Raw genomic sequence first — 23,478 nt, forward strand, 5'->3', positions numbered from 1 at the left:
GGTGCCAGGGCAACAAAAAGGAATCAGGCAAAATCTCAACTCTTGAGAAATTCATAGTCTAAGTAGAAAGATGTAAACGTTTAAAAGTCACAACAGGATGATGTATGAGCTAATAGAGAGATTGATACAGTGGTGGGAAGACAGTGGGAGAAGTGACTGAACGTGCTCTCATTCCTTTGTTCAGTCATCCATTCAAATGAGTTGAGAACACCCCACCTGCATTTATTGAGGGTGTGTGATATGTTTATAAATGAATGTCACCATCTTTTCCCTGGGGCTCTTGTGGTTCAGTAACAGACTTGGAGATAAAAACTTTTCTGGGCTCTTCAGGAAAGGTTGGGATCCACTTCTGGGTTCTCCAAACCTGTATTTCTACATCGTCTATTTACCCCATGGTCTGCAGTGACCTCTAGTGTTTCTATCACTCGACTAGGAACTTCTTGAGCTCAGACAATGGGTTGTATTATCTTAGCAGCTCCAGTGTCCATAATGGGACATATGGTAGGTGCTCAATGGAAATGTACTGGGTGAGTGAGCGGTTAACATAAAGAGTGATACATATCAATAGAAATCTGAGGAAGCCTGGAGACAGGAGAACCCAATTCTAAGTGTAGAGAGAGATGTTGGTAAGGCCTTTCTTCCAGGTAGCCAAGAGAATTCTGAGGTAAGAGACTGTGTATGTAGAAGCATGGAGGCAGGCGAGAACATGGCATGCTTGGGGTTCAGCAAGTCAGCATGGATACAGAAGAGGGCACTTGGGGATGCGCGGGTGAAGGGGCTGGAGAAGAGGAGCGGCAATTCATGAAGGGCTTGAGTGGGGATAAAGAAGGGATAAAGAGCTTAGACTTCATGCTTTAGACCATTAGGGAGAGTTTGAAGCAGAGATCTGACAAATTCAGATTTGTATTTTCAAAATATCACTTGAGCTGCTATTACAAAGAAAAAGCTGGAGAAGGAAGGATTAGAGGCCAGAAGTTGAGGAAGGAAGATGATGTAATAGTTCAGGAGAAGGAGCACGGGTTCTGAACCAAGGGAGTAGAAGAGCTCACTGAGTGACAAGGATGGATGTAATAACAAGATAACCTCCACAGCACTTGGTGACCATTGATTTCAAAGGAGGAAGGAATCCTTTTTGACTGATCTGCATCTAGAGGACGGAATGGACAGATGGTAATTCACTGGAGTAGAGAACACAGGGCATGAATGCACATAAAGAATTGATGGTCTCCATGGTGCACTCAAATAGAGGTAGCTAGAAAGCGGGTCTGGAGCTCAGCAACAGAGAGATAAATGCGACTTGAAACTATAGGTTTGGTTGGGACAGACCAGGGAGAATGTGTGGGGTAAGAAGCAAGGTGGCCAATGATGAAGTCTCACAGAACAGCAATATACAAAGGGGAGCTATAAAGAAGACTGCAAGGCAGTGATCAGAGGCTGGAGGAGAGTGTGATTTCATGGCAGCCAAGGATGATGGAGGGCCTCCTGGGTGGCTCAGTGGTAAAGAATCTGCCTGCCAAGCAGGAAACCTGGGTTTGTTCCCTGGGTCAGGCTGACCCCCTGGAGAAGGAAATGGCAATCCACTCCAGTATTCTTGCCTGGAAAATCCCATGGACAGAGGAGCCTGGCGGGCTACAGTCCATGGGGTAAAAAGAGTCGGACATGACTTAGCAGCTAAACAGCAACAAGAGTGATGGAAGTTCCAGGAGGGGATGGCCTGCAGTGTTGGTGAGCCATCGGGTAATGCAAGGATTGGTCGATGTCTGCCTAGTGGCCCTGGTGAGAGCAGTTTCAGCTGAGTGATGGAGGTCTTACCAGCTGCAGCAGGTAAGAGGATGAAGGAAATTGAAGAGCTAAAGGCAGGGAATGTAAACACTCTCTGGAGGCTGCGTTTGAAAGGGGAGAAGAGGGCATGATGTCTTGAGGAGGACATTGGGTGGAGAGAGGATTTTTTTTACTGTAGATGAGAGGGAGCCTTGTTTACACAGGAAGTGGAGAGCCCAAGGGGTACCAAATTGGGGGAGGCCAACGGCCTCTGGGGAAGTATTTTATTACTGATGTGGATCAGAATTGCTGATGCATGCTGCTAACAAAAATCAGGCCACGTTTTAGTCAGTTTTATTGTTTTTAAATACAGTGCCCTGCTGCCCATACCTTAAATGGACTGTTTTTATGGCTCCACTCCCTGTACTGTTACCGGAAAGAGCTGATAGACAAGAGAATTACCAACCGATGGCTTCTCTTCTCTCTGTGGGTTAGGAGGGGGCACCTGTACCAGTGGACAGGGGAATCTTGCTCTGCTTTACTCACCTCTGCTTTACTGCAGCTCCAGAGCCTAGAACAGCACCTGGTTCATAGCTGATGCTAAAAAATTATTGAATGAATGGATCAGGGACTTCAGGAGGGGATTTAGATATACATTCTAGGCAATCACACACACACACACAGACTCAGGAACCCAATCCCACTTCTGACTTTGGCTGAGACCAGACAAAGGCCATTTGTAATGGCATCAGCTCTGCCTTAGGGAGTAAGGACGTGGGGAGGGTGCCAGGTAAAGCTTCACAAGGGAGATTATTTTGAACTAGGATTTGGAGAAACACAGGCCTTTGCCAGGAGAGAAGTTGCATAAGACACTATGGGACAAGATGCAGAGGTGGAAAAGGAAAAGTTCAGTGTGGCATGGGTGGGGTCGGCATTGGGGAGCTGTTGGAGGGTTTCAAAAAGGGAAATGAAATGGTCAGGTTTGTATTTTAAAAGGGAAGGCTTTCCAAGTGTTTTCTGTAGCTATTACAGAGCCCTCTCTGAAGACACACAGAGGCATCTCTCTTTAATGACCATGACTCTTGTTGCTCCTCTCCCAGCCACCAGAGGAATTATTGAAAGATGTGGGGTTTACCTTGGTGGAAAAAGTCAGAGTGTATGACTCGTGTCTTCAAATCTCTGTAGGACTGCCCTGGAGCAGAGGGGCCCAAGCAGACATACTGAGGCTCCACAGGGTACATCAAGTCCCTTCGATGGAGAGGCATGAGGCGGGTTACATGCAGAGAGGCTGATTTGGGCTCAGCATGAAGGCGTGCATGCTCAGTTGCCAAGTCGCTAAGTTATGTCCAATTCTTTGCAACGCCAAGGACTGTAGCCCACCAAGCTTTTCTGTCCATGGAATTTTCCAGGCAAGAATACTGGAGCAGGTTGCCATTTCCTTCTCCAGGGGATCTTCCTGACCCAGGGATCGACCCTGTGTCTTCTGCATTGCAAGTGGATTCTTTACTACTGAGCCACCTGGGAAGCCCCACCACTTGCTTACTGAATGCCAATGTAAGCCAGGTGGCAACCTAACAGCTGTGACTTGCTATTCCCACTCCCCCACAGTGCCCCCTACAGGGGGCAGAGGCCTGCACTCAGATCCCAGCTCTGCCTGGTACTGAGGGGCTGTGAGAAGTTACTCAATCTCTCTGGACTCCCCCTTTCTTCTTAGAGCTGGGGGAAAGTACCCTAGGGGGCTGCTGTGCAATTTAAATGGAAGCACTTTCAAACTGCCAGCATTGTTCAACAGAGGCCGCCTCAGAAGGAGATGGGGTCCCATTACCAAGTATCCGAGCAAAGACTGTGGCTCCTGCTGGGAAAGCTGCTGGAAGATGGGCCAGAGGGCGTTCAACTAGAGGACCCCTGAAATTCTGACTCTGACCATGAGGAAGAGAGGAAGGGGTCTGGTTCTCAGGAGTCCCTTTCTGAGTCTGCCCCTCCATACAACCTCTTCTAAACAGAGCCTCTCAAAGTAGATATAAGCAATGCTGTCTCTGATTGGACCACCCACCTCTGGGACCCCAGACACACATACACACGGAGAAAGGAGCCTCCCACATTCTTTCCCTCCTGCTGTGCGATCCTGCAAACATGTCCCTCTCTTACTTCCAAAGGAGGTGGGCAGGCCATGCTTAGTGTTCGCGTTTGTCTGGTTTCTTGAGGCCAGAGAGGCATAGGAAGTAGCAAGGCTAACATTGGAACCCAGGCCTCCAGAGTCCCAGCCTGACTGCTGCTGCCCAGACCAGATGTTAGTGAGCCCCGTGCTTTGTTCCGAAGGCAAGGACTTCCAAAGGCTCCTGAGCTTTGGAGGCCCTGCCCAAAGCAGCCCAAAGCCCAGGGCTCTAGGCAAGAGGGACCCATTGCCAAACCTAAGCCTCCAGATGAGAACCCTCAGCCCCTACCCTCTGCTCCCAGAGAGCTGGAAGTTCTTCCCAAGGGCTAATCTGCATCCCTTCTATTGTACTATGTCTTTTTGGGGTTGGAGAGCCACCAGTCTTCCACAAAAAGCTAAACCAGAGGAGAGGGATAAAGAAATCCTGGCAGGGACAGGGAACCAGGTGAGGACCACCCAAGCTCTGAGAGGAGGGCCAGCAGCTGTTGCCTCCCTCCCTGGCCCAGCTGGTGAGAAACCTTTTAAAGTGGTGTTTAGCTGTTTCCACTCTAGGCCTGTGCTGGAGGAAGAGTAATTACTACCATTAGTGTGCAAATGTTGTCTGTACTGGGCTCAGCAGTTTGCATCTTTTATCTCAACCCTCCAACCACCTTTTTGAGGTAGGTATTCTATGCAAGGCTCAGAGAAGTGGACCAACTTGCCCAAGGCCACAAAGCAAATAAGTCGTGCAACTCAGCAGCAAACCCAGGTAGTTTATATATAAAAGCCTGTGCTTTTAACCACCGACTTCTAGGGGAGGTGAGGAAGTGAGAAGCAAAGTAACTGAGGAGGTGTCAGAACCAAGGAACTTTCATGGTCCCTCTTCTCCCTCCACTTAAGAGTGGCAGGCTCCACTCCTAAATGGGGACCAAGTGCGTCAGTAGAGGATTTATGATGCATTAAACCTCAAACAGTGGAGGTGGGAGGATGAGCTCTGACAAGTGTGTATGTGTTTGTGTGTGGCAGTGTTTCTAATTGGGAGTGTGTGGGTGTCTGTCCTTTAGTAACTGGGAAACAACCCTCAGAGGCCTCTCCCTTCTGTCCTCACATCAAAACTGGAAAGCCTGGCTCCTTTTCTTCTAGTGGGCATTAGGGCAGTGTGGTGTGGGCTCTGAACCAGTCGGCTGCAGTTGGAATCCGTCCATTTACTAGCTGTGGGGCATCTGGCAAGTTAATTAACCTCTCTGAGCCTTAGTTCCCTCATTTTTAAAATGAGGATAAAGTGCAAATCTCACAGGTTGTTATGAGCATTCAGTGAATTGCTAAAAGCAGCAACGCAGCCCCACCCCAATCAGGAAAGTGGAGGAGAGGCTGTGGTGTAACCCCTTCCTCACGCAGTTCCTCCCCGCAGCCTGTCCCCCAGGGTTTTACAAGGTGTCCCCGAGGCGGCCCCTCTGCTCACCGTGCCCAGAACACAGCCGGGCCCTGGAAAACGCGTCCACGTTCTGCGTGTGCCAGGACAGCTATGCGCGCTCGCCCACCGACCCGCCCTCGGCGTCCTGCACCCGTGAGTCCAGCTCCTGAATGCCTTACCACGGGCAGAGGGTTGGGGGCGGTCTGTAAAGGCGGAATCGAGGTGTGGTGAGGGCAGGGGCTCCACGCTGGGGAGCGCCAGGGCTAACGTGGGGGGCCTGCCCCCAAGACGGCAGAGTGGAGGGAGGGGTGGTGACCGCAGGCTGGGGCCTGGGGATGGAAGAACCAGGACAACAGAGAGAATCTAGACGAAGGGATGAGGTTAGGCTTGTTGGGGGGATCACCCTGTGGGCCGCCGCCCACCGCTCCCGCCCTCACCTGTCTTAACTCTCCAGTCAGCAGGGGGACTCCCGCCCCTTACACTCTGTTGGGTCCCCAGATCCGTAACCTCATCCCCTCACTAACGTCCACCCACCCCATCACTGACCTCGCCCCACTCCCACATCCCGCCCTTCACCGGCCCACGCCCCTCCGCTCCCCTCCCCCTCCCCGCCCACGCCCCGCCCTTACCGGCCCCGCCCTTCACAGGCCCACGCCCCTCCCCTTCCCGCCCGGGCCCGCCCCCTCCCTCCTCTGCTCCGCGGCCGCCCACCCCAACCCCTGACTGCGCCCACCCGTCTACCCCAGGTCCGCCGTCAGCGCCGCGGGACCTGCAGTACAGCCTGAGCCGCTCGCCGCTGGCGCTGCGGCTGCGCTGGCTGCCGCCGGCCGACTCGGGCGGCCGCTCGGACGTCACGTACTCTCTGCTGTGCCTGCGCTGCGGCCGCGAGGGGCCGGCGAGCGCATGCGAGCCATGCGGGCCGCGCGTGGCCTTCGTGCCGCGCCAGGTGGGGCTGCGGGAGCGCGCCGCTACGCTGCTGCACCTGCGGCCCGGCGCGCGCTACACCGTGCGCGTGGCCGCGCTCAACGGAGTGTCTGGCCCGGCGGCCGCCGCGGGAGCCACCTACGCGCAGGTCACGGTCTCCACCGGGCCGGGGGGTAAGGTCTTCCGCACTCCGCGCGCTCCCCTGTCCCGCCCACCGCGTGCATCCCCACAGCCCGCAACCACCCCAGATAAACTGCTATCGCTGGTCTTCCACAAAAATCCCCGACCCCGCCGACCCCCACCGAGGTCAGCTCCCCTCCCGAAGGCCAGGCCGGAGGGGCTGAAGATGCTGATGACTCTGTGCCTCCAGGCCACAGAAGTTGTGAGTGTTCAGCGAATCTGCGGGAGCCAGTGCCCGCTCCTCTTTCCCGACCTGGGAGCGAGCCTTTGCCCCACACCCAGCTCTGCAGTGCCCAGAAAAAAGAGGTGGAAGATTCTGCAGTCTTTTGCCCTCTCTGTCCAAAAATTTCAGTGGGAAGCCGAATCATACCTCCTTATTTCCTATCTCAGAAAGAGGGACGCTGTGTGTGTCCCTTGGCCTCTACAAGGATTCTACTGCCTCACCCTCTTTCCTGGTCCTGGAAAAGAGAAAGGAAACACGGAGGGTCGGAGGGTAGGGGCAGTAGAATTCACTGACCAACACATAACAGTCCCTTTTGGGAGTCTGGAATTTAGATGAGTAAGTGAAGACCTGCACTCCTTTAATATCACACCTTCCTCATTCTTGACTTTTATTAAGACTTTTGATTTGTCTCACTCAGCTGGGGTACAGCTTCAAGTAATCCTTCAAGTATCCTTTGCAAGAAATGAGTGTATGATTCCTGAGTCTTTTCATGTCTGAGAAGATAGGATCCTTTTGTGACTCTGCATCCTTGTCTAATGGCAGCTGTGTTGCAGAGAAGTCTGAGGCCAGGGTAATTTTCGTTGTTTTGTAGGTAACTCGGGTACAAAGGTGTACACACATGGATGTTTGTATAATTCTTTAGCCTACTGGTGAAAATAAAATCTAACAAATATTGACCTCTTTTCATTGAGTTTGGCTATAACATCGTAAAACTTTCAGTCTGCGTACCTCTTTTTATTTCTGAGAGTTTTTTTTCAGTTATTACTTTGACTAGAACCTCTGATAACTCCAGTCTCTCTCTTAAGAATCTTTCTATGCCTTGAGTTGTACATCCATTTTTCTGATTCTCAAATCTTGTCACTTCCTTTGTCATTTTCAGCTCCCAGTCCATTTCCTCTGCCTTTTGGGAGAGGGTTCCCAACTTATCTGGTTTTCTGGAAGAACAGTTTTGGTTTTTGTTGTTTTTTTTTTTAATTATCCCTATCTAACATTTGCTATTGCATTTACATTTAGCAGTTTTTTTTCTGTCTTCTTTTTTTTTTGGCTGCCCTGAGTCATTGCTGTGTGTGGGCTTTCTCTAGTTGTGGAGAGCAGGGGCTACTCTTCCCTGTGGTGGCTTCTCTTGCTGTGGCATGCAGGGCTTTAGGGCCCTTGAGCTTCAGTAGTTGTGGCGCAAGAACTTAGTTGCCCCATGGTAAGTGGGATCTTCCCAGACCAGGAATCATACCTGTGTCCCCTGTATTGGCACTGGGCCATCAGGAAAGTCCTGCATTTACATTTTAAAAATTCAGTATAAAAAATGAAAGAAAGCACCCAGAATCCTGTTATCCAGAGATAAACACAACTACTAATATCTTGGAGTATATCCTTCCACATTTTTTTCTATATTTATATCCATACCTAAAATTATCTACTATAAAAAAATAAATAAAATTATCTACTATAAATCCCCCTTTGCATAATATATGCAACACAAATTTTAATCTCGTATTTCCTGATAACAGTCATATTTTGATATAGATGGATTTAAAAATCATGTTAAGGAAATAATCTTCTGCTTCCATTTTATTAATAAAAACACTAAGCTTCCACTGATTGAGGGCTGCTCTGTGTTGGGTACCATGCAATATGATTTTCTACATTAATTCATTTAAATAGAATTATAATCATCTTTCAGATGATACAACTGAAGTCTGAGAGGCCAAGTGAATTATCCAAAGTCAGCCAGAACTCAGGTCTGTCTATTACCAAAGCCCTGCTTTTATCTCCTTGGCCATATAATGCTTTTGCTTTAAAAAAGTCAGCAATGGATGTTAATTTTACAAAATGCTTCTTAAGCATCTTTCAAGATGACCACATGTTTTTTTTCCTTTGAACTTTTGATATGATGAATTCTACTAATGGATTTTACAATGTGATTTTCTGCATTCCTAGATTATACCGTACTGCAGATGAGTGTATTATTCTTTTAATATGTGCTGAATTAATTTGCTTATATTTTAATATTTCCCATCTACATTTATAAGAGAGATTAGTTTTTGTGTTCTTTGTCAAGTTTTAGCATTTTGGTAATGCTGGCTTTGAAAAAGCCATCAGGGATAATCTTTTCTTTTTCTCTGCTCTGGAATAGTTTAAATAGCATAGTTATCATTCTTTGGAGACAGGCAGAACTGCCTGGGAAACTATATTTTTAGTGGGAAAGTTTGCTGATGGCCCAGTCTTTTCTGTAACTTCCTTTTGAATCACTTTTGTTAATCTGTACTTCCACAGAACATCTTTTGATGATCTTTTTCTGACTTATTAGCCCAGAAATGTTTATTTAAAAACTTTCTGTAGTATCTAGAGTTTACTTTCTCTTTCTTCATATTGTGCCCTGTGATTTCTTTCTTAAAAATTATTCTTGGAAGGAATTTATTTTATTGTTTTTATGGTTATGACAGATAACCAGCTCTTGAACTCATCAATTCCACTGCTCTTTACTTTTGTCAATTATTTTATGATTTTATCTTTCCTGATACCATCCTCCTGCTTTCCTGAGGTCTTTTTCTAGGTGAGTTCAGTGCTTAGTTGTTATAGTTTTAATATTTTAAGTCTAAGAAATTTCCTCTGAGTTTAGCTTTGGTCACATCTAGTATGTTTTTATACACTGCACATTGTTCATATTGTCATTTTCTTTGTAGATAAAATTCACATACCGTAAAATTTCACTTACCTTTTAAAGTGTGCAATTCAGTCATTTTTTCCTATGCAACTATCACAGACTCTCTAATTCCAAAACATTTTCATCACCCCCAAAAGAAAGCCCATTAACAGTCACTCCCGATTCCTCCCACCCACCCTAGCCCCTAATAACCACTAATCCACTTTCTGTTTCTATGGATTTTCCTATTCTGATCATTTTATAACCATGGAATTATACAATGTGTAGACTTTTTTTCACTTAGCATAATGTTTTCAAGGCTCGTCCATGTTGTAGCATGTATCAGTACTGCATCCTTTTTATGGCTAATGTTCCATTGTGTGGATATACCACAAGTTTGTTTATTCATTCATCAGTTTATGGGATTTGGACTGTTTCTGATTTTTGGCTATTAGAGTAATGCTGCTATGAACATTCATGTACAAGTTTTGTGGAAACATAAGTTTTCAGTTCTCTTGGGTATATACTTAGGAGTGGAATTGCTAGGTCATGTGGTGTCATAGATTGAATTATCTCCCCCAAATTCTATATTGAAGCCTTAACCCCCAGTGTTACTATATTTGGAGATAGGGCCTTTAAGGAAATAATTAATGGTAATGAGCCCACCTTTGGCCTCCTGATGGGAAGAGCTAACTCTTTGGAAAAGACCCTGATGCTGGAAAAGACTGAAGGCAAGAGGAGAAGTAGGCAACAGAAGATGAGACAGTTGGATGGAATCACTGACTCTATGGACATGAGTTTGAACAAACTCAGGGAGATGGTGAAGGACAGGGAAGCCTGGTGTGCTGCCGTTCATGGGGTCGCAAAGAGTTGGACATGGCTTAGCAACTGAACAACAGTGAGATCATAAGGGAGAGGCTGGAATCCCAGGGACTTACAAGGTGTCCTTACAAGAAGAGGAACACACACCAGAACTCATTTATGCCCTTTGTCCATACACAGGGGAAAGGACAGGTGAGGATACAGCAAGAAGGTGGCTGGGAGCAAGTCAGGAAGAGAGCCCTTACCAGAACACAAATATGAACCTGCGAGCATCATCTGGAAATTCTAGTCTTTAGAACTGTAAGAAAATAAACTTTTGATGTTTAAGCCACCAGTCTGTAGTGTCTTGTTATGGGAGTCCGCATGGACCAATATATATGGAAACTTAAAAAACATCTTTTGAGGAGCTGCTTAACTTTTTGAGGCATTGCCAAACTGTCTTCCAAAGCAACTGTACCATTTTACATTCCCACCAGCAATGCACAAAGGTTCCAGTTTCTCCACATCCTCACCAACACTTGCTTGTCTTGCTGATTACAGCCATCCTACTCGATGTGAAGTGATACTTCACTGTGGTTTCAGTCTATATTTCCGTAATGACTACTGATGTTGAACCTCTTTTCAATGTGCTGGGTTTTCTTTTTGTCATTGAGTTATGAGTTTTGGGGTATTTTTTTGCCTAATATATACATATATTATGGATACTTTTGTATTACTTCCTTGGATTGCTGTAACAAATTTCTAAAAGTTGGATGGCTTAAAACAAACTTACTGTCTCACGCTTCTGGAAGCGAGAAGTTTGAAATCAAGGTGTCAGCAGGACCATGCTCTGTGTGACTGTTGTAGGGCAGAAGGGTTCCTTCCTTCTAGCCCTTGGAATTAGCTGGCAGTCCTTGGCCTTTCTTGGTTCATAGATGCATCTCTCCAGTCACGTGGCTCTCTTTTCCACATGTCTTCATGTTATCTCCCCTCCATCAGTGTCTGTCTCTGTGTCTGAACTTCCCCCCTTTCAGAAGGACATCAGTCACACTGGGTAAGTCCCACCTAAATGACTTCATGTTGACTTGATTACCTCTGTGAAGACCATATTTCCAAATAAAGTCACATTCTAGAGGTACTGGGCATTAGGACCTCAACATATCTTTTGGAGAGAACACAATTCCATACATAACAACCATTGTACACATGATTTGCAAATATTTGCTCTGTGAATTGTCACTCACTTTCTTTTTGGCAATTGAGGCATAATCAACATATAACATTAATTTTAGGTATACAACATAATGATTTGATATTTGTATATACTGTAGAGTGATCACCACAATAAGTCTAGAACATCTGTAACCATCTATAACCACACACAGTTATAAATTGTTTTGCTTATGATGAGATCTTTTAAGACCAACTCTCAGCAATTTTCAAATATACAATATAGTATTTTTAATTGTAATCACCACACTAGTTACCACCCTATACATTACATTTCCGGGACTTATTTATTTTATAACAGGAAACTTGTCCATTTTGACCACCTTCACCCATTTTGCTCACCCCCTGCCTCTGGCAACTAGCTGTTTTCCACTTTCTTTTTTTGTCTGAGCCCTTGGCAGTGAAAGCACGGAGTTCTAACCATTGGCCCATCAGGGGATTCCCTGTCCTTCACTTTCTTAGTACTATCTGCTGAAGCTCAACATTTTAAATTTTGATGAAGCCCAGTTTGTTTTTTTAAGTTGCTTGTGCTTTTGGTTTCATATCTAAGACACCATTGCCTAAATCAAGGTCGTAAGGATTTGTACCTATGTTTTCTTCTAGTATTGTCCTTTTGACTAAAAGTGTTTTGGAGAATGTGTTTTAATTTCTGGATGACTTACTTTGTTACCTTTTTGTTCCTGATTTTACTGCTTCATGTTTAGAGAAGGAGGTTTGTACAGTGTTTACATTTTTATTTTATTCGTTTGCTGCATGGCTTGTGGGATCTTAATTCTGCAACTAGGGTTTGACCACGCCCTGGCAGTAACAGCACCAGGTCCTAACCACTGGACTGCCAGGGGATTCCCTACAGCGCTTCCTTTTCAAGGAGCTGCTGGAGTGTTCTCTGTGGCTTACGATATGGTAACCATTTTAACGATTCCACGGCTGCTTTGAAGCAATGCATACTTTGCTTTTTATTTTTTTTTAATTATTATTGCAGTGTTCTCTCTCTCCCTCTTTCCTCATATATACTAAGTACTATATTATTCGATTTTTCTATTTCCTTCTTACTGTCTGCTTTATATTCCAAAGACTAAGAAGTTTAAGTTTCCCATTCTGCTTGTGATTTTGCTAAATTCCATGTACTTATAATGACTTTTAAATATTTCAATTTTGCTAACGCATTTTTAGTTTCCCTACAAGCGTTTCTCACCTTCTCCACTTTTATCTCATGTCATCCTGTTTCTTTTTCTTCTCCATCTGTTTTCCCTTCATTGCCTTCTGCTTCTATTTCAAGAGGCTGTGTTTTCTTTCATCTTCTTGAAGATGCCAAACAGTCTCCTTACTTGTTCTTCTAACTGTCATATTAACCACTCTTCAAGATCTGTTCCTCCTGAGTTTTCAGAATAATACTTTTCTTTTTTTGCTAATTAGAAATATTTTTTCATATGCCCATTTTCTTAGTTTTTTTCTCTTTACTTATTATTGAACAAGGAAATAGCTGATATTTGCCAAAAAAACCCAAAAACCAAACCAAGACCACGACACATGAATTGTCCTTTGGATTGGTTTGTGAAGCTTTCAGCCGCAAGTAACGGTGCAATTCAGTGCAAATGACCTTTGACTGAAATGACTTCTTAGCTTACCTAAGAAGAGTAAAATTAGAGCTTGGTTAATTCAGCAACTGAACACTGCTCTCAAGGACCCAGGTTCTTTCTTTCTCTGCAGTCTTCTGTCCTTATAACCTAGGCTGGCTCCCTTATGGTGGCAAGATGGATACGGCCACTCCAGACATCACACCCTGCCATGCAGGGCCGAAAAATAACTGTTTCTTCCTTGTTGGTGTCTTTTTAAGAGCAGGAAGCCTTTCCCAGGCACTTCCCTGGTGGTCCAGTGGTTGAGACTTTGCCTTCCAGCGCAGGGGGTACGGGTTCCATCCTGGGTTGGGGAGTTAAGATCCCACATGCCTCGCAACCAAAAAACCAAAACATAAAGGAGCAGAAGCAAAATTGTAACAAATTCAATAAACACTTTTTTTTTTTTTTAAAGTAACCTTTCCCAGAATCCCTCTTCCTCTTAGGTAATTTCTCCTTTTCTTGGCCAGAATTAGATTGTGAATCCAACCCTGATCCAATTATTGGCAAGGGGAATGAGTGCACACGAATGTTTTGGGACAATCAGAATCAACCTGAGTCATCAGACAGTAGACCCTGAATCCAAAGCTGGGCTTGGTCAGCAGGAAAGTGGGGCATGGCTGTTGAACAGCCAGTGTCTGCTGGACTCTTGGCCCCACTCAGGTGCCGGCTGAACCGCAGAACAAATGTACGGTGGGAGAGCAGGTGCTGGGGCTCTGTTTTTAGCTTCGTTCTCAGGGTTTATCAGGCTTTCATCTAACATCACTCTGCAGGGCTGAAATGGAACCTTCTCCTATCTCTGTATCCTGGCCCTCTGATAACAGTCACAAGATGTAGTTTTAAAAAATGGCATTCCTGGCTCTTTCCTATCTCTGCCCTCCATCTGTATCTACAAGAGGTTGCACCCCTTCCTAGCATGTCTCATCGCTCCTCTTCCCTTTGTGCCTGCATCTTTTCTGGGCGCTGCCGTCTCCCAGTGTGTCTAGGCTGAGAGGCCCTCTTGGGATAGGGGAAGCAACCACGCGGTGAAGCGAGGGCTGTGCGCTCATTGTCCAGTCGACAAAGACCTTGCTTTTCTTTCCTTTTTTTTAAAGGGTCAGACGGTGGGAAGAAGGATAAAGGATCTTTCAAGTTATTTTTAGGATGGGAGGCAATGTCACTCTGTGGGCAGCATAGCCTGGGGGTTCACTACAATTGTATTTTTTAGTCCAGTCCCACTGGCTTCATCATAGGTGGAAATATGCCACTCTACTCCCCATCCCTGATTCTGGCAATTAGCTGTCAAGACTCGTTTATGGTGACATTTCTGTGTTTTCCATATATTTGGGTTTTATTTAGAATTTGGAAGAGAGAGCAATTAATGGGAGTTCTTAGATGGTGACCATTTGAAACTGGAAGCCCTGTTTATATGCTTTTCAAATACAGCTCCTTACGCCCTTGTCTCCATTTCCTTGACTCCTTGCTACCTGCAGTTTTGTTGTTGTTCAGTCACTAAGTTGTGTCCAACTCTTTGTGACCTCATGGACTGCAGCACACCAGGCTCCTCAGTCCTTTGCTATCTCCCAAATTTGCTCAAATTCATGTCTGTTAAATTGGACAAGGTGGTGCTATCTAACCATCTCGTCCTCTACCACCCCTTCTCCATTTGCCTTCAGTCTTTCCCAACATCAGGATGCAATGAGTTTGCTTTTTGCATCAGGTGGTCAAAGTTCTGGAGATTCAGGTTCAGTATCAGTCCTTACAGTGAGTATTCAGGATTGGTTCCCTTTAAGATTGACTGGTTTGATCTCCTTGCAGTCCAAGGGACTCTCACAGGTCTTCTCCAGCACCACAATTTGAAAGCATCAATTCTTTGGCACTCAACCTTCTTTACGGTCCAGCTCTCACATCTGTACGTAACTACTGGGAAAACTATAGCTGTCAGCAAAGTGATGTCTCTGCTTTTTAATACACTGTCTTTGTCTGTCATAGCTTTCTTTCCAAGAAGCAAGTATCTTTTAATTTCATAGCTGCAGTCACTGTCCACAGTGATTCTGGAGCCCAAGAAAATAAAATCTGTCACTGCTTCCACTTTTTCCCCTTCTATTTGCCATGAAGTTATGGGACTGGATGCAATGATCTTTGTTTTTTGAATGTTGAGTTTTAAGCCAGCTTTTTCACTCTCCTCTTTCACTCTCATCAAGAGGCTCTTTAGCTCCTCTTCACTTTCTGCCATTAGAGTGGTATCATCTACATATCTGAGGTTGTTGATATTTCTTCTGTCAATTTTGATCCTAGCTTGTGATTCATCCAGCCCAGCATTTTGAACAATGTACTCTGCATAGACGTTAAATAAGCAGGATGACAATATACAGCCTTGACGTACTCCTTTCCCAATTTTGAACCATTCTGTTCCATGTCTGGTTCTAACTGTTGCTTCTTGACCCAAATACAGGTTTCTCAGGAGACAGGTAAGATGGTCTGGTATTCCCATCTCTTTAAGAGTTTTCCAGTTTCTTGTGATTCTCACAGTCAAAGGCTTTAGCATAGTCAATGAAGCAGAAGTAGATGTTTTTCTGGAATTCCCTTGCTTTCTACATGATCCAGCAAATGTTGGCAATCTGATCTTTGGTTCCTCTGCCTTTTCTAAACCCAGCCTGTACATCTGAAAGTTCTGGGTTCACATACTGCTGAAGCCTAGCCTGAAGGATTTTGAGCATAACCTTGCTGGCATATGAAATGAGTGCAATTGTACATTCAAAGAATGTTTGAACATTCTTTGGCATTGCCCTTTTTGGGATTGGAATGAAAACTGACCTATTCCAGTCCTGTGGCTACTTCCTGCTGTCTACTTCCTCTGAATGCCCTGAAGAAACCTCCACATTGTTAAACCCAGTGGCACTTTGAGTTGTTTTGTTACCTGTCTTTGCTCTGCATATGACACTGCCAACCAGCATCTCCTTTTGCCAGTAAATGTGGTATTGCGTGCTTGTTCTATGTCAAGTATTGTGCTAAGCTCTTTATATGTTATTAATTCATAAAATTCTCAAAGCAGGTATGAAGAGGTCATTATTGTTTCCCATCTACGTGTAAGGGGATTGAGGCTCTTGCTTGTGGACCAGTAGCTAATAACAGGAAAAGTCAAGAGGGAACCTTCCTAAAAGTTCTTTTTCCTGGGCTTCTGTAGCCTCATTTGTTCCTGGTTTTTCCTCTCCTCTCTTTGGCTCCTCCTTCCCAAGCTCCTCTTTCTTTGCCTGCCTCTTAAGTGTGGTAATTTCTTGGGCTTGTTTCCTTATAGCTGTGGCTTCTCTCCCTTTCTGTGTTGCCCTGGGCAGTTTCATCAAATCACCTTCAAATGGCTCTCAGATCTCCATCTCCCTCCTGGATACCTTTTGTGAGCCTTGGAACCACTTGTGAGGTTAGTCGCTCGTGTCTGACTCTTTGTGACCCCCATGGACTGTAGCCCGCCAGGCTCCTCTGTCCATGGGATTCTCCAGGCAAGAATGCTTAAGTGGGTTGTCATGCCCTCTGTCAGGGAATCTTCCCGGCCCAGGAATTGAACCCACATCTCATGTGTCTCCTATATTGCAGGTGGGTTCTTTACCAGCTGAGCCATCAGGGAAGCCCTTGGAACCACTTCAGGTCAGATCAGATCAGATCAGTCGCTCAGTCGTGTCTGACTCTTTGCAACCCCATGAATCGCAGCACACCAGGCCTCCCTGTCCATCACCAACTCCCGGAGTTCACCCAGACTCACGTCCATCGAGTCAGTGATGCATGCCATCCACTTACACATCCGCTTTCCTAGCATCTTCGCTTGGGAAACCCTCTGTTCAACACACATTGGAATCACTGAGAAGCTTTTTAAAAAGATAGTAATGCCTGAATCCCACCCCACAGAAACTGATTTAATTGCTTTGGGTTGTGTGACCTGAGCATCACTATTTTTTTTTATTATGGTAAAAAACATATAACAGGAAATTTACCAAATTAACCGTTTTTAGTGTACAGTACAGTAGCATTAACTATATGCATGTCATCATACAACAGACCCCTATAGACTTTTTCATCTTGCAAAATGCAACCTATTAAAAAAAAATGCAAACTCTATACTTCTTGGGCAACAACTCCTCTTCCCCCCTCCTCCCAGACCGTGGCAACCACATTCTACCTTCTAAGAGTTCAGTTACTTTAGATAGCTTACGTAGAAGTGGAATCATGCAGTATTTGTCTCTTTGTGACTGGCTTATTTCACTCAGCATAATGTCCTCAAAGTTGATCCATGTTGTAGCATATGACATGATTTCCTTTCTTTAAGCTGAGTAGTATTCCATTGTATGTCTATATCACATTTTCTTTTTTTTTTTCTTTCTACCTTTTTGAGACATCATTGACATATAACTCTGTGTAATTCTAAATATGATTTGGTGCACGTGTATATTGTGAAATGCTTGCCATGGGAAGGTTAGTTAACACATCCATCCTCTCACATAATTACATTTTGTGCATGGTGCAAACACTGATGATCTGCCTTAGCAGCTTTCAAGTACACCATGATATACACTAGATCCCCCGATTTTATTCTTCTTATAATTGGAAGTCTGGATCTTTGACCAGCATCTCCCTGTTTCCCCCATGTCCTATCTCTTGGCAAAAATCCAATCTATTCTCTGTTCTCTGAGTTTGGCTTTTCTAGATTCTACATATAAGTGACATCAGGCAACATTTGTCTCTCTGTTTTATTTTGCTTAGCATAATGCCCTCAGGGTTCATCTGTGCTTTTGCTAATGGAAGGATTTCTTTTTTTAAAAAATGGCTGAATAACATATTAAATATATATGTATATGATTTTGTCTTTATCCATTCGTCTGTCAGCAGACACTTAGATTGTTTCTGTATCTTGGCTATTGTCAATAACGCTGCAATGAACAGGGGAGTGCAGTAGTCTGTACAAAATTGTGATTTCATTTCCTCGGGCTACATACTCAGAAGAGGGATTGCTAGGTCACACGGTAGCTCTATCTTTATTTTGTTTTTCATTAATATTTTTGTTGAAATATAGTTGATTCACAACGTTGTGTTCGTTTCTGCTATACAGCAAAGTGACTCAGTTATATACATTTAAAAAATGCTCATTTCCATTATGGTTTATCATAGGATACTGACCATAGTCCCCTGGGCTATACAGTAGGACTTAGTTGTTCATCCCTTCTCTGTATAGAAGCTTACATCTGCTACCCCCAACCTCCCACTCTGCCCCTCTCCAGGCTCCCTCCCACCTTGGCAACCACCAGTCTGACTTCCGTATCTGAGGTTCTGTTTCATGGATAGGTTTACTCGTGTCATATTTTAGACTCTGCAAGTAAGCGCTAGCATGTGGGATTTGTCTTTCTCTTTATGACTTAATATGATTATCTATAGTTGGATCCTATTTTTATATTTTTATAAGAACCTCCGTATGTTTTCCATAGTGTTTGCACTAATTTACATTCCCAGCAACAGTGCCAACAGCGCACAGGGTTCCAGTCTCTCCACCGTCTCACTAACGCTTGTTATTTCTGCCTTTTGTTTATTTTTGATCCTAACAGGTACGAGGTGATAGCTCATAGTTTTGACTTCCATTTCCCTCATGATTAGTGATATTGAACATCTTTTTATGTGCTTATTGGCCATTTGCACATCTTTGGAGAAATGTCTATTCAAGTCCTCTGCCCATTTAAAAAAAATGATTATTTATGTATTATTTTTGGCTCTGTTGGGTCTTTGTTGCTGTTCACGGGCTTTCTCTAGTTGAAGAGAGCAGGGACTACTCTCTCTCACAGCGTGCAGGCTTCTCACCGTGGTGGCTTCCCTTGTTGCGGAGCACGGGCTCTAGAGCATAGGCTCGCTAGTTGTGGTTCGTGGGCCTCACGGCATGTGAAGTCTTCCGGGAGCAGGGATCGAACCCGTGTCTGTTGCACTGGCAGGTGGATTCTCAACGCTGGACGACCAGGGAAGTCCCTGCCCATTTTTAAATTGGGTTATTTGTGGGGTTTGGTGGTGTTGTTGCTGAATTGAAGGAGTTCTTTTTATATTCTGGACATTAACCCCTTATGAGATATGTGGGTAGTAAATATTTTCCCCCATTCCATAGGTTGCCTTTTCACTCTGTTGATTGTTTCCTTTATTGTCCTGATGTTTTTAAGTTTGTAGTGCCATTTGTTGTTCTTACATTTGCTGTCTATGCTTTTTGCTTTTTGTGTCATATTCAAGAAATCTGCCAAATTCAGTATCAGGAAGTTTTTCCTCTATATTTTCTTCTAGAAGTTTCAGGTCTTACATTTATGTCTGTAATTCATTTTGAGTTCATTTTTGTATGTAGTGTAAACTAAGGGCCCAACTTAATTCTTTTTCACATGGATATTCAATTTTCCTACCACCATTTGTTAAAGAGGCTTTTTTGTTTTGTAATAAACTTAAGTAAGTGGGATTGCTTTCTTGATTTTTCACTTCATATTGTTCATTGTTAGTGGGTGGAAATGCGAATGAGTCTGTGATTTGATTTTGTATCCTGCAATTTTGGCAACAGTATTTTCTGTGGAACCTTTAGTGTTTTCTACATATAAGATTATGTCATCTGTGGACAGAGATCATTTTACTTCCTCCATTCCAATCTGGAAGCCTTTTATTTCTTTTTCTTGCCTAATTGCACTGTCTAGGACTTCCAGGACTGTGCTGAATAGAAGTGGCAAGATTCCTAATCTTCAAAGGAAAGCTCTCAGCTTTTCACCATTAAGTATGATGTTAGCTGGAGCTTTTCATATATGGCCTTTATTTTGTTGAGGTAATAGATGGGGAAACAGTGGAAACAGTGTCAGACTTTATTTTTGGGGGGCTCCAAAATCACTGCAGATGGTGATTGCAGCCATGAATTTAAAAGATGCTTACTCCTTGGAAGGAAAGTTATGACCAACCTAGATAGTATATTAAAAAGCAGAGACATTACTTTGCCAACAAAGGTCTGTCTAGTCAAGGCTATGGTTTTTCCTATGGTCATGTATGGATGTGAGAGTTGGACTGTGAAGAAAGCTGAGCACCAAAGAATTGATGCTTTTGAACTGTGGTGTTGGAGAAGACGTTTGAGAGTCCCTTGGACTGCAAGGAGATCCAGCCAGTCCATTCTGAAGGAGATCAGTCCTGGGTGTTCATTGGAAGGACTGATGCTAAAGCTGAAACTCCAGTACTTTGGCCACCTCATGGGAAGAGTTGACTCATTGGAAAAGACTCTGATGCTGGGAGGGATTGGGGGCAGGAGGAGAAGGGGACGACAGAGGATGAGATGGCTGGATGGCATCACCGACTCGATGGATGTGCGTTTGGGTGAATTCCGGGAGTTGGTGATGGACAGGGAGGCCTGGCGTGCTGCAATTCATGGGGTCGCAAAGAGTCGGACACGACTGAGCGACTGAACTGAACTGAACTAATTTCCTTCTATTCCTAGTTTATTTGAGTATATTACCTCTTGACCAGACTATTAGAATAGTTAAGTAGCTTGTCTTCCTGCCTGCTGTGCTGTCTAATATCTCCGAGCCATAGAGCATGTAGAAATAGCCTAGGAGAATTAGAACCAGCCACCTGAAGGGAAGCTGGAGTGTAGGGGGTGGGCAAGCAGCACGTGGCCTGCTTCTTTCCCGCTCAGAACCAAGGAAGCCAAGAGCTGCGGTGTCAGAGCTTTCCTCTAGCCTCATGAAGACGCTATCCCTCAGGCCCCGCCCCTCAGGAGCCTCTTGCCCCACCCACAGCCCCTTGGCCCCGCCCCATTTGGCTCCCCGCGCGCCCCGCCTTTCCAGCCTTCTGCCCCTGCCCCAGAGAACCTCGCATTACTCAACTTTCAGCGCCCTGGGAGGAGGATGAAATCCGCAGGGACCGAGTGGAGCCCCAGAGCGTGTCTCTGTCATGGCGGGAGCCCATCCCTGCGGGAGCCCCAGGGGCCAACGGCACAGAGTATGAGATCAGATACTTCGAGAAGGTGAGTCTGGGTTTGGGAGGGACCTAGGGTTGCATTACCAGCTGCGGTCTGTCCCCCTCTCTTGCCGGCTTCCTTTTCTTTACAAGCCCCTCCCAGCATAAGTCCTTCTTGCTTTGTTTCTAAACATCTCCACTGGCCCCCTGAGCGGCCTACCCAGCCGGAGTGTTCCTGGCCCCTCCTCACCGTGGACACACAGCTCTCCCTCTTTGCTCGGGTCTTCTTTGGGTAACCCGTCATCGTGTCCGTTTTCACCACTACTGCCTACTGTTTACAGTTGACAAAAAGCTTCCCCTGGGGGCTGATCCAGACTTTCTGTGGCTGGATTCTGTGCATAGTTTGCAACCCTTTTAAGAAAAAGAACGCAGAAACATATTGTTTCAAATTTTATGGAAAAGTACCACTGTGGGAACATGTTGCCAGGTCTGGTGGCGTGCCAGGGCTCAGCATAAATAATATGCTGATAAATAATGGACTGATAAATGTTTAACAGTCAGCTCTCACAGCAATGAATGTATGCACTCGAATTTTAATTTTACTGATGTGGAGACTGTGTAACCAATCATTTACGAATAATAATAGAAAGTATACAGTGTTCCTTATTGTAAACTCTGTAGGGCCAGTTGATTCTCCTAGGATACTTTTTCTTGATTTTGGCTGACTTCTTGTATCTGTGGTAAGTCTATGGTTGCAGCTCAAGGGTGGTTTAACAAGTGGAGTTAGGTCCAGATCCACTATCTCTTTCTGCATAAGTTTATTGTCTTTGAATTTGATAGGTAATCTACAGTTAAACTGTTCTCACTTTGGTGACAATTGTATTCATTAAAGCAAAACTTTGCTTTCAGTTTAGCATTACATGTGTTAGGACTTCACTCCCTCCTCAGTGACTCCAGGGAGTTCTTTGCTGAATCAGATAACAGATTTTGAAAAGAGAAATCTGGAGAGCTGAGAGAGAGAGAGAGGAAGTTGGGGGCTTTCAACCCAGAGATGGTAGCTGAAGCCAAAGGACCTGAGGGGATGGCCAAGGGAAGGGGGCATGAGTGAGAAAAGCGGCTGGGACAGGGTTCTGGGGGTCCCTGATGTCAAGCGAAGGTCACTGGGAAGGAGCCAGGCAGGCAGCAGTTGCTTAGAAAGGGCTCACTGAACTGACACTCGGGGATCAGAGCATAGATACAGTCCCAGTGCTGAGCTGGGTGGATGCTCCCTGGCCCATAGGGAGTGTGACTTTGCTGGGAACAAAAACCCTTGAAAAGACGAGGCAGTACAAAAGGGGCTGTGTTTGAAAGCCTTCAGGAGTGTCTCATGGAGCCTGATGACCAGAAGCGTGGCAGGAATCACCAGCCCCTCATCTGTGAGTTCTCTCCATACCAACCCCACCTCCTCTGCAGGAAGGGTTGTTTCTAGCACCTTGCAGCCGCCCAGGCTGGCAGCCCCTTTTCCCCTCGCCTCCCCAAGCCTGCTTATAAATTCTGCAGCCAGGGCCTCACTGTCTTTCCATGGTATGTTCAAATGCCCAGAAGTGGGATTCTGATTTGCCCAGCTTGGGTCAGAGTCTGCCCTGATTCCTGAATACCGGGCCCGTAGAAGTGGGGCCACAGATACAGGGGAGATGCACTTTGGGGGCTGTGAGTGCCAGGGGCTCTAATCGGGGGGTGTGTGCAGAGATGAAATGATGGCAGCATGTCCAGCATGCACGTGATCAGATGTGTTGGGGGCAGGATGACGTAGTGCACAGAGCACAGGACCTAAAGGAATTGGGAAGGTGTCACCCCGCCCCTTCCCTGCTGGGAGCATCACCTATACAAGCAGATAGGAATGTGTAGGAAGTCGGCTCCTATAGGGTCTAGCCCAGCAGCGGGCAGTGAATGGGCCCTTGGTGGGGGGCTGTGGGTGAGCCTCTCAGCCCCTCTGATCTGAATTCCTTATCTGTGAACCCACACCTTGTAGGACATTGTGACAGTCCGGTGACAAGGGGAAGGAAAAGTCAACAAGGGCCGGGCAGGTGTCAGGGCTCATTTCCTTCTTCTTTCCTCTGAGGGGTCAGGTGTAGTTCCTCCTCTAGACGGCCAGGCATCGATGCCTTTCATCCTAGCATCCCCGATAAGGCCAGCATCTTCTCTAAAGTTTCTGTTACTCGGAGGTGGGGTTGTTCTCAGTTAAGGTACCACCGAGTATAGGTGGAAACTTGTGGTGGAGAAAGGGCCTGGGGACCTTCTGGAAGAAAGATGTGAGATTCCTCCAAGATGAGTGGAGTTATTCCAGCAGCCCGGGCTCCTCCCCTCAGGGTACCTCTGCCACCTTCCTACCCCTTCCCTCCACATTCTCCCAGGAGCATGGGGCCAGTCCTGGGTCTGGGCCTTATGTATCTCGGTCCCTCCCCAGGGTCAGAGTGAGCAGACTTACTCGACGGTGAAGACAGGGGCGCCTGCGGTCACTGTCACCAACCTGAAGCCGGCTACCCGCTACGTCTTTCAGATCCGGGCAGCTTCCCCAGGGCCCTCCTGGGAGACCCAGAGCTTCAACCCCAGCATTGAAGTGCTGACCCCAGGGGAGGGTAAGTGACACGCAAG

The 23,478-nt window shown here is 45.7% G+C and overlaps 2 protein-coding genes and 2 long non-coding RNA genes across 4 annotated transcripts in view; 3 read left to right on the top strand and 1 right to left on the bottom strand.

Annotated features, from left to right (window-relative positions):
• Positions 1-23,478, bottom strand: part of UTP11 (UTP11 small subunit processome component) — a 250,829-nt gene that overhangs the window by 215,814 nt on the left and 11,537 nt on the right. The window lies entirely within an intron of this gene.
• Positions 1-23,478, top strand: part of EPHA10 (EPH receptor A10) — a 41,217-nt gene that overhangs the window by 4,609 nt on the left and 13,130 nt on the right. The window contains exons 4-7 of the mRNA XM_055586348.1: positions 5,307-5,462; positions 6,056-6,406; positions 20,778-20,911; positions 23,291-23,462. Coding sequence (XP_055442323.1) covers positions 5,307-5,462; positions 6,056-6,406; positions 20,778-20,911; positions 23,291-23,462 — 813 coding nt within the window. The remainder of the gene's footprint in view (positions 1-5,306; positions 5,463-6,055; positions 6,407-20,777; positions 20,912-23,290; positions 23,463-23,478) is intronic.
• On the top strand, positions 1,859-3,775 carry LOC129655668 (uncharacterized). Its single transcript, XR_008716072.1, has 3 exons — positions 1,859-2,551; positions 2,947-3,315; positions 3,554-3,775. It is a non-coding gene; the product is annotated as an uncharacterized LOC129655668 (long non-coding RNA).
• LOC129655669 (uncharacterized) lies at positions 6,413-10,355 on the top strand. The gene is made up of 2 exons (XR_008716073.1): positions 6,413-9,187; positions 9,908-10,355. It is a non-coding gene; the product is annotated as an uncharacterized LOC129655669 (long non-coding RNA).

The sequence above is a fragment of the Bubalus kerabau genome, chromosome 6 (genome assembly GCF_029407905.1).
Source record: "Bubalus kerabau isolate K-KA32 ecotype Philippines breed swamp buffalo chromosome 6, PCC_UOA_SB_1v2, whole genome shotgun sequence".
NCBI lineage: Eukaryota > Metazoa > Chordata > Mammalia > Artiodactyla > Bovidae > Bubalus > Bubalus kerabau.